Source organism: Gymnodraco acuticeps, unplaced genomic scaffold, assembly GCF_902827175.1.
Source record: "Gymnodraco acuticeps unplaced genomic scaffold, fGymAcu1.1, whole genome shotgun sequence".
NCBI classification, from domain to species: Eukaryota; Metazoa; Chordata; class Actinopteri; order Perciformes; family Bathydraconidae; genus Gymnodraco; species Gymnodraco acuticeps.
Window position 1 is genome coordinate 1,200,297 of NW_022989815.1, and position 14,383 is coordinate 1,214,679.

The following is a 14,383-nucleotide window of genomic DNA, read 5'->3' on the forward strand; positions in this document are numbered from 1 at the left end:
AATTAGCATTCCCTCTCTCAGTATACACCTCGGACAAACCCCCGTTAGGAGGAAGGGGCCGGGTGTGTTTGTGGCTGCGAGCTAGCCGGTCTCATTATGCATCCTTCCCTGAGATAACACTCGGCCTCACCCAGGGCTGTGAATGTCACTGTGATTATACACAACCTGAGCCTACTGGCGTGAAAAAAACATTGCATGCACCTCCCCACCCTAACCGCCATTTTTCCTTTGCCACAATCTCACCTCCCCACATCCCCACTCCTCTACGTCCACCTCCCATCTCAGTCAATCAATCCTTCGTGAAATCACAAGGTGACCTGGACGGCGTTGTCCTAGTAACCATTGCTACACAACTGTTGCCTGGTCACCATGCACAAACAAGCCCGGCACACAGCAAGGCTTCAGTGTTGCAGAGAATGAGAATAAGGTAGGAGAGAGGGGAGAAATTAAAGGCTGGAGGGAGGGTCGGGGGGGGGGGCTGGGAGGTCACACTCCGGCTTCTGCAGCCCACTTTCATTTAATGATACCCTTCAAGGTGGCTTCTCAGCCCAGAGCACCAATAAATAAATGTCAGGCAGATCTAAAAAATGAATTAAACACATTCAAGTTGCAGATAACCCAACTATTATTCAGACTCATACGTTTATAATGCAGGTACGGCTTTTCACAATCACCAGCAGACCTGTTTCTCCATTATGCCTTTATTATACCATTAAAATGACGTGTTTTTATATTCATGCTTCCGTTTCTCCAATGATGCTTTATTAGGAATCCTCTTAGGGCGAAACACTCTAAAGAATAAAGTACATCCGAGCCGGGATTTATAAAAAGAGCACTCTAATGAAGTACTTTATCAAGCCTGCATGAGCCTTCGGAAGCATTTTTCATTATTTAACGGTGAATTATAGTCCAGTGCGATATGTCAATATGTAGCATAGGATCTGACAAAATGATTCATGCGATGCTAATTAATCAATTCAACGTTCTCTACTCATATCCATTAATAAAAAAAAAATAATTAAGGGGTTTTAACCTCTGTGCGCTGCATTAATCTTCTGCATGCAGTAACTGCACCGCTTGTTTTTGCACATTCGGGAAAAAGAATACACATACTATTATTGTACTGTATTGTTCCTCCATACCAAACTGCTGTATATTTGCAGGGCCTTAATTGGAAACTAAAAGAAAAAACACATTGATTCCTACCGTGTGTTTTCATTTCATCACATGTAAGTGTGAATTACTGCTGTGACTGATATTTGAAGAGGCACCACTGTGCTTAAGTCTTTGATGAAAGGACATGTCTTTCATTACACAGATTTCTGATGCCAGATCCTACAGCTGGCAAGAAGAAAAAAAGGCTGACTGAAAGCGGGGGAAACAAATATGTTTTCCAGCAAGGAAGACTTTGTGAGGGAGGTGCAGTAAATCCACTGTTTACAACAACACCCACACCCAGACAGGGACCTTGAATGTCCATGAAGAGCTCCATTCCCTTTTTCACTTTCAAATCACCTTATCCTAGGATTTTTTGGATGCCATCCTAAAAAACCAAGGCCATAATTTCCATCCAATTTGTTCCCTCTCTCTGCATGAACACTGACAGATTGTCATATTCTGGCCACGCTCCCAGAGGAGAGCTGTGAGAGGCAGGAGGGCAGATAAACGGCTATTACCATTCACACTGCCTCATTACTGAGCATTTAGACCTAGGGGCAGAGGGCGTTGATGCTGCCACCATGCCCACCCTATGCCCCCCCAGGAGCTCTGCACCATGGAACCTGTGATTGACAGTAGGCGCTAATTTATTCTCTTCAAAAACAGCATAATTCAAAACCTTTTTTTTTTTAATGAACAGTCACCTTGCATTGTGAAGATCATTTTTTATATTCACTGAAGTGGCTGTAGCATAAACCCCCCCCCCCCCCAAAGGTGCCATTACGTTACATATGGCTTCAGATTGATTTGGTCATTTGGACATGAAGGAATGGAATGTAGCTATGAGCATGTTTTCTGCAAACACAGCATAACATTTGCATTACGTAAGCAGCATAAAAAGGTTTGAGCCTACCGTCATGAATCCATCCAGCAGGCCTGAGTCGGGTTTGGGGGGGGCTTGTAGCCGCTCCATTGACCACTTCTCGATGATGGACGACACCTGAGAGTTTTCTGTGTTGAGGATGCGGAACCCGGTCATGTTGACTCCACTAAAACGATACGGCTCCATGTCGAGGGCAAAAAGGTCCTGGATACATAAAGATGAAAATCTAGATGTGTTCAAGCTGCCAACAATAATTAATTCCTCAACTTTTCCTATACTGAATAATAATCTTGTCTGTCCTCAATAATTAAGAGCAGCCATTTGAGTTGCAGCTTTAGCAAGAAGGAGCAGAAGAGTGCAGTTGAAGGTATTTCAAGAGCTTTATTATCTCATGCTGAGGCAGCAGCCTTGATGAAGGAAAGGCTTTCAAGGTTACAGGCCGGCTTTTGGTGGACTGCCATCTATCATGTGGAAGGGAAAGGACAACCCAATCGTCCTGCATACAGCATGTCTGGCATCTCACCAGGCAGATGTCTTTGGGATGAGACAACACAGTTGACCAGTTGACAGAGTAACAGCAGGTGATGAACGCACAATGGCCGTGCCACGGTCAATGTTTGCTGTCCTTTTCCGAAACCAGCATGGATGGCTCGGTCCCAGCATACAGCAGCTTTGGCCGGCATAGTGGCCTCTAACCGGCCAAACACTGGCTGATGTTAAAGTAAGCATGTTTCCACCCGACAAGCAGCAGCATGCCACTGACAGAAGCCTATAATTATTATTCTCTTTTCTTTCCCAATGACATACCTGCTTTCACTCACTCCCCTTTCATCTAGCCAGGTTCGTCCGTGGCTGCACGATAGATAGTTAGATAGTTAGCTGCTGTGCACAGTCAAATGTCTTTTTCAGGTCAGCTTTCTCCAACCTTTCCTTCAGACTTTCCAATTGTGCGCCAAACAACACAGCGTGAAGTGTGTTTGTTAGCTATAATGGACCAAATGGGTGCCAGTCATCTGCTCAGGGCTATTATCCTAGCTCTCATTCTTCTGTTCTCTGGGCTCTGTGAAGATTTGCTGCTGTTCATCCGCAGTGTAGCAAGCAATCTTTGTAGTGGCTAGATCAAAGAACTTGGGAGAACTTCAATAGCGCTGCCAGAGTCAGAATAAAATATATCCAACTGCTTGTGTTTCCTACTTTCAGGTTTGTGGACAGCAGCATGGGGTGAAAAGGTAGGTGCTGTATTCAGGAAATAAACTTGAGGTAAACTTTCACAACTTCAATATGCAAAGAGTATACTTGTAATCAACTACAATGAGTGAGCTCAAGGCCGTCTATTATCACAAATGCAGGTTGTAGTTCAGGTCCACAAGGCTTCACAGAACAAATTAAAGCGTTTTTTTAATTTGACGCGCTCCTGGGTGAGTCATATTTAATTTGATTCCCAGAGAAGAAGAATAAACTGCTTTGAGACACCTGGATGTAATTTCGCTGAAGCAGTGCAAGACGCCTAGGAAAAGTACAGTTTTTTTAAGTAAATAATGCTCTGCAAAAAAAATGACATATCCTATATAATAGCAATTTGTCAACATAAAAGCAGAAGTGGCAGCGTACTCACCAGGGTAGTAAAAATATAATGGTAGTACTCTGTCATCATACCCATGGCCAGGGCCTACAAGGAGAAAATAACATTGGGTAGTAAATACAAATGTAAAGATTAATGCCCAAATTCATTTAAATGTAATTCTTTATCAAGCTTTTATTTAACCTGTATAGTCTGACATCCTTAAATGGTGGGATTGGTAATTGATATAAGTAGAATCATTATTACACTGTATAACCATAACGAATACAATAAAACATAGCAGTAATTGGACAGTACACTCTACCTTTAAAACAATGGTAGGAAATGTGTTGGAAAAGGAACTGAGTTGAGCTGCTGACATACAGTTCATGGTTTCCTCTGCCTAGTATTCACCATCAATAAATAATCATTCTTGTTGCTTGCCGTAGACACACAGCTGTATAGAGAATTCAAGCAGTGCAATATGCTTCAGAGAAGACTTCTGTTCAGTAAAAGATTCTCAAAAATAACGCACCTCTGTAAAATGAATTTAACATGCCTGTTAGCAGAGTTAGATTTTCTAATTAAAAAACCTTTATTGTGCAGCGAAGAGCTTCCATTATGGAGGGACAGTTGGAGAGATCTAATATTCTATTAAAGATGGAGCAGAAAGTAGGTATCCAAATAATTTGCTTCAGTGCTTTCAGAGAGAATGAGCAATAAAGGGGAACAAATACTGTATTGGCTTATTATTTTAGTGCTTATACATAATGAATTAACTATGAGTCTATGTATTTAGTGCTGAGTCTATGTTTTCACAAGGAGAAAACCTAACATTTAACTATTATTATTTGATAACTCAATGCATTTCAAATGATTTCAACCATCCTATTAATACATGTAGCAGACTGGTTCATATCCTTATCTGACATTTCAGTTTAAATATTGAACATAAAGGTAAATTGGATGGAGTACACAATACTAAATGCATAATAAAGACATTGTGAAATAAACAATTATATTAATTAAATGTGTAAAATAAAGACTTTTAATCTTGAATATTGAAACAATAGTATATTAATAGTATATGTTATTCCTTCAGTTTGGTAACAACATTGGGAATCATTTTTATTTAATTATAGACGATTTCAAAGGTGTTTTTATTTCATATTGGATTTTTTTTTCAATTACACTCCATGTCACCTTTGATCTCAAACTGTCATCTTTCATGCCGATGGAGTTGTCAATAGTCACCTCCCTCTCACCTTTAAGTGGATTACCTTCTTCAATATCACATTGGAAATGGTGTTGCTCCAGAGGTGCTAAATGGTTAGATCTGGAATCGGGGTTTTGAGCTGGAGGCATGTGATTGGTTGATAGGTAAGAGGGTGGTATCATAAAGAGTGGCAATAGTAAAGGAGACATCGTGAATTTAGAAATGACTTTTGAATGAAACCTTATTAAACTCTGTTATTATTGGAATTAGAACAATTAAGTGGCTGTTGATGATAATGAGTTGACTTTTAATAATTTTCAAACTCACTTGGTATTTTTTTTTTTTTAAATATTGAAATATGCGTGTTCCATTTATATATTTTACACACTTTATCAAAAATAACTATAATGGATTAATCCAACACTTATCTCTCTGGAGCTCCATAGATAGTGCCTCCGGTTTAGTATTTACAAGGAATGTATTACCCTATCGTGGCTCAATACCCATGGTTCATACCTGTTTTAGGATCCAGGCAGCCATCTCATGTCCACAATCAAAGATGACATGGAACTCCTTTGCCTTCTTCATCTCCTTCAGAAGTGGCTTGGCATCCTTGGTCTCGGTGGGCAGCTGTCGGATCTTCAAACGAATGTTGTATCGTGACGGTGCCTTGATCAGCTCCTGCAGTCGAATAAGACCTGCAGACAAAGAGGACACATATAGCGTGAACAAATGAATTTTAAAGACGCAGCTTCAATGTGTTTGATCTGCTGCCATTTTGAAGTATCTTCGATGCTGAGGAGGCCACAATAAACAACTGGATTCAGGTTTTCTCAGCAGAAAAAGGCTCATATGCATGCCTCCCTAATCCACAGTCTATTGATCCTCCCACTCAAGCTTGGCAGGCAAACAGACTGCTACAGACCTATCAAGAGAATTTAACACCAACCCAGCACTCTTTTTATAACAAAACAGAAAAATGCAAAGAACCACAATCTGCACCCTCCTACAGAGACTTCCAATCCAACAGAAGCCTCCCAAATGCTGATTCGCTCTCGTCCTCCACGATACCTAGAGCAGCATGGAATAGGTTCATTTTTATCCTGATGGAAAGCTGCTCTCAATCGTGCCTCTCCACTCTCTCTCACACACACTTCAGATGTGCTCTGATGAGAGGGCCTCTGTTTGCCCAGCTTGTACTTGCCCGTAGGGAGCCCGGCGCCTCCGTCACATATTGAGCTACAATCTTCACCTTTCATTTCTCGGCCACACATTCAGGTAGAAAGCTCTCCGGGAGATACTGCGATGAGATTACAATGAGTTTCTCCCTCAGTAAAGAACTCCAGAGTGCTGGGATGAAAGAGGCTGGATTGATGGGAGAGATGATTACTTGTCATGGGTATAAAAATGGATTGAGCAGAGAGGATAGTTTGAGAGGGGACTAGAGAGAGATAGGATTTTTTTTTCTCTCTTTCTCGTGGAACCACTTAAAGATAGCTCAGCCTATTTTTTATTTTGCAATGAAGTGCTGTGTGAGCAGTTTAATGGTCTTACTGTGAGTGGGGCTTGGTCTCCCTGAAGCATATACAAAGATTGATGTGAAATAGGAACATCCAGGTCTTGTTGTGAATAGTCCCATTGTAGGGAGGAATACTGAACCACCTAGAGCTTTCCTCAGGTAATCCCAATAGATCCCTTCTCTAGGGCATGTCCGCGTCTCCCTGTTTTTGTTCATACCGACACTTTGGGAGGTGTTAAGCAAGAAAAAAGAAATCTGTCAAGGGAGCTCAACGTTTGGGAAACACTGTCAGGGTAGATGTTTGTGGGCTCTGGCTAATGCCTTCAGACTTTCCCTCTGGATCTTCTAACGGCTGTGTGTGAATATTTTATCTCCTCCGATAGTTTTTCCTGCCAGCCGTCAGATAGGCTCCAATCAGCAGAGCGGGGCCCTGGAGCATGAAGCTGTGTGATTACAGCCTGGGACCAGGTGGAAGCGGAGGGGGTGGGGGGGGGGAAGCTACGCGGCTATGCAGCTGTCACACTTTTCAGGGCGTCAGGTGCGTTATAGCAGAAATGCTCCACAGAGGAGGCCCACGCCGCTCCTCTCTGACAGAGAAAGAGGCGAGAGGTCACCCCTGACATTTCACTGGGGCAGTTTGTTGGAGAATCAGGGTGTTAATGTTCGGAGCTCCAAGGCAGGAAGTAGGTCAAGGTGATGAGTCAGAATAATGTGGCAAGTGAGACGAGTTATTGGGATACAGTCCGAGGTTAGCGTACGGGCACTAGCATGCTGAAGGAATGGTTGTTTCCTGAAATCTCTGCAATAGGAATGATGGAGAAGGCAACAAGTACTAGTAAAAGGAAGAGAAAAGGTCATTTAGATTTCTATTCAGTGGCAACATTTAGGATGTCAACTACACAATAACCATTTGCTCTGAGTAGGAAGTGAATTCATTATGCAACCTGTCTAAAAATGTAAGCCCCCTTTCAACTCTGTCTAATTTACCTACATTAAGCCGTCAACCACATCATGCCAAATAGCTCATAAATTGCGAATGAGCATTAGAATATTGTTATATTCTCTGGAGCGATTACACTTTGCCTCGTAAAAATATCACCGCACTCCGGCAAAAATATGACACGTCTTTTAAAATGCATATTATGAGCCACTCCACAAAGTCAGAGGATAGACGAAATGACTCACAGACACATTTAATCGTCACCCTCAGAGATCAAGTGTCTGTGCATGTTATTAACGTCTGTTGTCAGCGCTGCCATACTGCAATCCTGCTTTGCATTCATCTGAAGGGACACTGGGTCATTCTGGGAAATGTGGTCTCTCTTTTTCAATGTTGCTGCTCACTCTCCTGGAAGACTGACATGGGCAGCACCTGCAGGACTGAGGCAGAACAGTAAGCTATTGATTTCTGAATTAACTTGACAGGTTACAAAGCATTCAGTGAACTCTGAGCAGCAGTGCAGCTTTTTTTAGCTCACCTTGTACCTCTTGTTTTTTTCTGGACATTTTAAGGGCCAAAGGATCCAGGTTTTTAAAAAAAACTGACATACTTGGCATGCAAAACAGAAGCACTACAGAAGGAGGAAGACAGACACCGACTGTACCTGTACCTGTGCTGTCGTCGTACACCACGGTGACGGTTTTCCACTTGAAGAAGTGCACCAGGTCGAGGATGGCTCTGCTGAGGGACGAGAAGTCGGGGTACAGGCTGACATAGTACGAGTCCCGGTTGTCTGAGATTTGATGCTTCCACTTGGTCTGGACGTGGGGCACTCCCAAAGCATTGCAGATGGATTGGACTGCGTTGGCAGAGGAGCTGTGTGAGGGGCCAAAAATGGCCGCCACACCGAGGGAAAGCTGATCACATGCTGGAAAGAGAACAAGCAGAAAAAGCAGCAAGTTAGCTTAGTGTTTGTGTTGGGCTTTTCATTTTTACTGTCACATGTCACCTCAAACAATCAGAACAGATGCTTCATAATGGTCACTACCCAAGGGAGGCGGGACCGTTATGTTTGCAAGGACAGCATATGGGTGATGCGATACACAGTTATGTGGTTTCAAACTGTTTGTAATGTGCCAAAAACACTACTGTGTCAGCAAAGGCAGAATGGAAGAAGACACGGATAACATTAATATTACAAGGCAATAGATATCAAAGATCTTTGTAAATGTGAAATTCTATTTTATCAATTTATTGTAAATCCGTTTTGGAAATGCAATGCTCAGATGGTGTCAGAGTACAGTGATTCCAGTAGAGTGAATCCCTGTCAGACCTCAATAAAATTGTGGACAGTAAATAGAGTCGGATTTCAAACACGGCAAATAATTGTCTAAATTGATTATTGTGTTTGTCTCCAGTCTTTGATAGTTAATGTTCACCCCACATAATCTGTCAGCTATTACAGCACACTGTCAATAGCAAACATTTAATTATTCATTTACAGAAAGATGTTGTAACCTAGTTTTGGCCATTTTTTTTATTAAGACATTTTGTCATTTCCATTGCTTACATTCCATACATTTCTTAAATACATTGGAGCCATATGAAAAGACTTGTATTTCTTAATTCCTGACATTTCTTTCTACATTGATGAAGCTAAAAAATCTAGACAAATAAATCCATGTCATAGAAAAATAGCACTCATAATGAGGCTTTTTTAAATGTCCTCGTATCTCCGGACTTACCTTTCCTGGAGGCCTCAAAGCTGTCGAAGATGTTTATTCTCTGGATGTCATAGGTCAGGGTGGTGTTGGGGAGCAAGGTGCGGTTCCTGTTGATTGTGTTCAAGGCAAATTTAAAGGCTAATTCCTCTGCTCCGGAAGGGCCGCTCTCAGTGGATTCAAATATTCCTCCTAAGAAAGAAAAATAGAGAAAAATGTGGTTAAGAAAAAAATAAACAGCTCAGAAAATGACCTTTGAATTGCCATTCTTTCTCTTAAAATCACAATAAATTCCTCAGCACAAATGACATTCAACTGAATGATCGATATGATGCAGTCAATAACAGCTCAAGCTGTTTTTCTTCAAAGGAGCTATTGTTGAACGCTTTACACGGCTCAGTCTGACGCTCATATGAAACTGATTTACAGTGCCGATTAGGCGTTTCGATCGCAGATGATTTGCATTCTGTAGCAATTGTCGGTGTAATTATAGGCAATTAGTTACATCGGGGGGGAGTTCAGGGGTGAGTGCCCTGCTTTAACTCCCTCGCTCAGCCTTGACAGAAAGGTTCACTCTTCCACTTTGTCCCATTGATTTCAGCAACTCTCAAATGAGAGAACAAAGACAAGCGATAGCAGATTGAGCAGAGGAATAAGGGCAACAAGACAAAAAGGTATCGGAAAGGAGAAAGAGAGCCATGGAAGAAATCTGTAAGATATTTATAGAGGTATAGAAAGAGAGACAGGAACAGAAACGTTGACACGGAGAAAGGAAAAGGCAAATCAACGCAGGAATAAAGATAAAACATCAGGAAGCTTTTAATTACCCTCATTAAAAACAAGTCGTCTCAGAAGTTCGAATGATTATCTCTGCATCATACTTGTCTGTTACTTTGATTGATTGTTAATGGTAGGGCCTCCTGAAGGGAGGATCATGCCGGGACCGCCCTGAGATATCTTGTTACCTTTTGGATATATGTTAGTCGCAATACTTACTAATTATCAAAGTCAAAGCCTCTAAAAAAATTTATTAAAAAACGACTTAACAGCGCTGCACAGATAATATAATTACTAATGCAGAGTAAGTTGTTGTCAACAATAATAGCTCTATTCAATTGTTTCAATTTTAAGACAATTCAAGTTTCTGATTGTCCATCTACGTCCACCAAGGCAATTATATAATTTGTTATTATGTCGAGACATAATTTACCTGCATTTATTTGCCGGTCGCCAAAAATGCATATTGCAGTTACAATTAAATATACATAGTATGACTTTTATTTAATTGAACTATTCACTTCTTACACTGCACTGTGACTTTTATTCATGTACCTCTGTTATTGATGTTTTATTATCTTTGCTTTTTAATGTTTCTAATGTGTTTTATGCTCTTAATGTCTTTCATTGTTGTAAAGCACTTTAAATTGCCTTGTGTTGAAAAGTGCTATATAAATAAACTTGCCTTGCCTTTTATAAAACACATGTTTCTTATTGGATTCTTCTACAAGCTGCATCATACTTCATTTCAACTATAAATTGGGTCATTGAGAATGATAAGGTCATTTCTACACATTCATCATTAGAAAGAGGTGAAGCTATGTTGTGGGTGGTGCAGTATGCCAGAGTGTGTACTATTACATTTTCAAAGAGAATATTTATATGCCAAACAGCGGAGACAGCTGTAGACTCTAGCAACTACTTTCAACTTTCCAAATAAACACAATACAAAAAAGGGCAAACCCACATTACGAGAGCTGGTACACCTTTGAGGATGGACTAAATCCTGAGAAAGCTTTGCAGAAATCAAACTTAAAAGAGAATGGATGAGGGGAGGAAAGATGAAAGGGGGTTGTGAGAGCAGCTCCGAGCAGAGTTCAGCGGTCCATCTCCCATCCTCTCGGAGGACAGGGAGTCGGTTTGACCAAATCCAAACTGAAAAAAGTTGAAAGCCTGTTTATCGATTACAGAGAGCGAGGGAAAAGTAAGTCTGAAAGTAAAGAAGACAGAAAGAGTGGAGAAAGAGTGAGAGCTGTACAGAAACAGACAGCAGCTATTAATAGCGGTTGGCAATGACAGGGGGTGATAGAGGAGGACTGCAGTCGGAAAAAAAGACGTCATTAAGTTGAGCTTTATCACTGTCACCATAGCACACACATACTTTGTGCTTTTTTACTTTATGTTGGAGCTCATCTTATATATATATAGTCCAGTACAAAAATGAAAGGTGAAATTAGACTGAGAGAGACGTATGTCGCAGCGGGAGTTGAGAGTAAATCTATAAACGCACGTTAGTAGATGTTTTGTGCGCCATTGAGTGAAAATAATTAGGTTTTCATGTGTGAGTCCTCCTGCTTATGTGATGTGAACATGCTGCTATTCATGGCATTTCATCCGTCTGAAACTTCACATTAATCTGCAAAAGAATGAATAACCGAGAATCACCATTAAAGATGATTGGAATCATGTCAGTCCGATCCGAAAGATAATGATTACCCTTTTGCCTCGAGGGAGCAGACTGCCATCAGCATGTTCATCAGGTTTGTAAAATGAGCATAAGGGTATTAAGTTATGCTCATAATTTCTTTGGCACACTGTATGGAGTGGAGGGGCTAGTTTAAAGGGCCCTATTATGCTGATTTTCAGGTTTATATTTGTACTTTGCTCCTCTCCTGTGACCTGTCTCCATGCTTTAATGTTCAAGAAGCTTCTCATACTGCCTGATACTATAGCTCCTCTTTTCACCCTCTGTGTGAAACCAGAGCCCAGTCTGCTCTGATTGGTTAGCTGGCTGGCTTTGTTGTGATTGGTCAACCACTCAGAGATGTCCCGCCCCAATATCTATCACGTACAATGTGTTGGAGCGCTAGCCAATAGAAGCGTGAGTGTTACATAGTGATGTCATTATGTTATGGAAGTGAGACCATTTGCATGCACAAAAACGTATGTAAGACACTACAGGAAAGGGAAATACCCAACAATGATTTTAAACTAATCACATTCCTTTGAGAACACTGAACAGGGACATTACATTGAGTCCAAAAAGATTTACAATTTATTTCCAAGGAGATTCCAAGCATTACATTACAGAAAACTAGGCTCTGATAGGATGAGAATGCATCTCCAGTATCGTTTTCACTGAATAATAAAACCCAATTGAGATTTCTTTCCGAAACTAGATTTTGGAAAGTACGTGCACACACTTGTTTTGGGTGTTGCGTATATTTATTGCTATTATCATCTCATCCATCCTCCTCTCAATACTCGGTGTTGTGGTCCGTCTGATTGCAGGTGTGTGAGTTACAGCTGAGATAATCAGTGTGTGTGTGTATGTGTGTATGTGTGTGTGTGTTTGTGAATTATAGTGGCGCCATCGTTGGGAATGGTGTGAATTATAGTGCAAATGAAAGCTCTGAGTGAGTTATGAGCTGGATAATCACCCTGACGAGAAAACAGGCCTGCCACTGATCTGAGTGCCTCTGTCTCTCTCTATGTGTGTGTGTGTGTGTGTGTGTGTGTGTGTGCGTGCGTGTGTGTGTGTGGGAGAGTGTGTGTGTGTGTGTGTGTGTGAGAGAAAGCTTGAACTGAAAGTGGAAATGAAAAGACGGGGGTGTGTGAGTGTGTGAGTGTGTGTGTGTGTGTGTGTGTGTGTGTGTGTGTGTGTGTGTGTGTGTGTGTGTGTGTGTGTGTGTGTGTGTGTGTGTGTGTGTGTGTGTGGGGGGGGGGGATTTGACTCCCTTTTAATATTTCTTCTCAGTTAACCAAGCGCATTTTGCATTGATCACTGGCACATTTTGCATTGATCACTGTAAAGTAACTTTGTCATTTTGCTTTATTTCTGATAGAAATTCACTCCATTTAAAATGAGTTTCTGTTTCTAGAAATCATTCATACATTACAAACAAGAGTAATGAAGAAAAAACCTTGAGAATTGTTGCAGCGGTGATCTGTGATTTGTATTACTTTTGGTAAATATATACATGCTGCTCTGAAAGATGGAAACTGACAGGATATTTCCGTCTCTTCGCTGCGCTGTGATTACTAGCAGGGTGAGTGTATACTACTACTAAAGAAAGGGCTTACTTACTAAACCATGAATGAAAACACAATTAGCCCCCTCTACTCAAGGATGCTCTTGTATGCCGGGAGATGGGAGTCAGATAAGTTGCCATGGAGACGCATGCATCTATGCTATGGCTGAGAGCCATCGGCCGTTTTGGAGACTGAGCAGCTGATTGGTTGAGGAAGGGCGTTGTGATGGTGCGGACGGCCTGTCTCTGTGACTAATGACCAGCAGCTGCCGGGATAGTGGTGGGCTGTAGGGTGGGTGCCATGGCAACCAGCGAGCAAACCATGTCACGGTGCAATCGGCCCAGGTATGAAGAGAAGATAGTCTTTAATACCTCCACCCACCACACCCAGGACCCCTGGCCTGCTTCTGTCTCCCTCCGTCATTCAGCCGGTGAGCAGAGGTGCCCGGAGCCAATAGGTAGGAGGCAAAAGTGATGGAAACACTCCGTAAATTTCCCTGAGATTCCCCAAAGGGAACGCTCCCTGACATGTTTGGCGGTGAATGGGACATGATGCATGAAGGCCTGCAGAGAGTCGCCGCCCCTGGTCATTAATCTGAAGATCCCCCTGTGGTAGACTGACCTTCCAGTGTTGCACAAGGGCCAATTTTCTCTCACGCAGAAAATCCCCGGGAAATCTGACCATCTAATACAGTCTGCTCACCATTGCTTCAGTAGTGATAAGAGCAGATACAATCTCACAAAGCAAGATAAGGGAAGCAGTGAACTTGGTAAAAACAGATATATATTTTTTTCTAAGAATATACTTGATGAAAAGCTAAAAAAAGAGAGACAAACTCCATCTTGAATCTTATTAGAGCAATGAGTATAAAAACATAGTGTACAAATACTAGTAGCATAGAATAACATACTTGTAATTGAGGTATTGCAAGCTATAAAAACTTCTTTTAAAAACGCACAAAAGCAGTCAATAAAAAGTGACTAATTAGTAACTTAATAAATAATTCCATTAGAGTTATGGAAATTGAACATGATACCAACAGAAAGCAGCTTATATGAACAACAGTTTAGCCGTTGTTATCTCACTTGTTCTGCTTGTTGTGTGTTTTTTCCCCAGGGATAGAAACACTCCTGTCACCCTAAAGCCTCTTGACACTGGACTGGACTGTCACCTGCCACCGCTCGACGCTAAGCCCCAGGCTGACTCACACACTCGCACAAATCACACCATCACGCACCCCTGAGATTGAGCCTAAATAAATCTGTCAGGTAAGAAACAAATGAATCTTTGTGAAAATGTGGGTCAAGCATTCAGACATACTTAAGTTTATTTACACCAATAACAATTAGCTCTATC

The 14,383-nt window shown here is 41.5% G+C and overlaps 1 protein-coding gene across 2 annotated transcripts in view; it reads right to left on the reverse strand.

Annotated features, from left to right (window-relative positions):
• The window catches only part of LOC117556129 (glutamate receptor ionotropic, kainate 2-like), a 54,692-nt gene that overhangs the window by 29,557 nt on the left and 10,752 nt on the right, over positions 1-14,383 (reverse strand). The window contains exons 2-6 of one of the 2 annotated variants that reach the window (XM_034231376.1): positions 9,023-9,190; positions 7,948-8,205; positions 5,335-5,516; positions 3,657-3,710; positions 2,072-2,245 (exon numbers count right to left, since the gene is read on the reverse strand). In XM_034231376.1, coding sequence (XP_034087267.1) covers positions 2,072-2,245; positions 3,657-3,710; positions 5,335-5,516; positions 7,948-8,205; positions 9,023-9,190 — 836 coding nt within the window. Of the gene's footprint in view, positions 1-2,071; positions 2,246-3,656; positions 3,711-5,334; positions 5,517-7,941; positions 8,206-9,022; positions 9,191-14,383 lie in introns of both variants that reach the window. The other variant, XM_034231366.1, reaches the window with a different exon arrangement.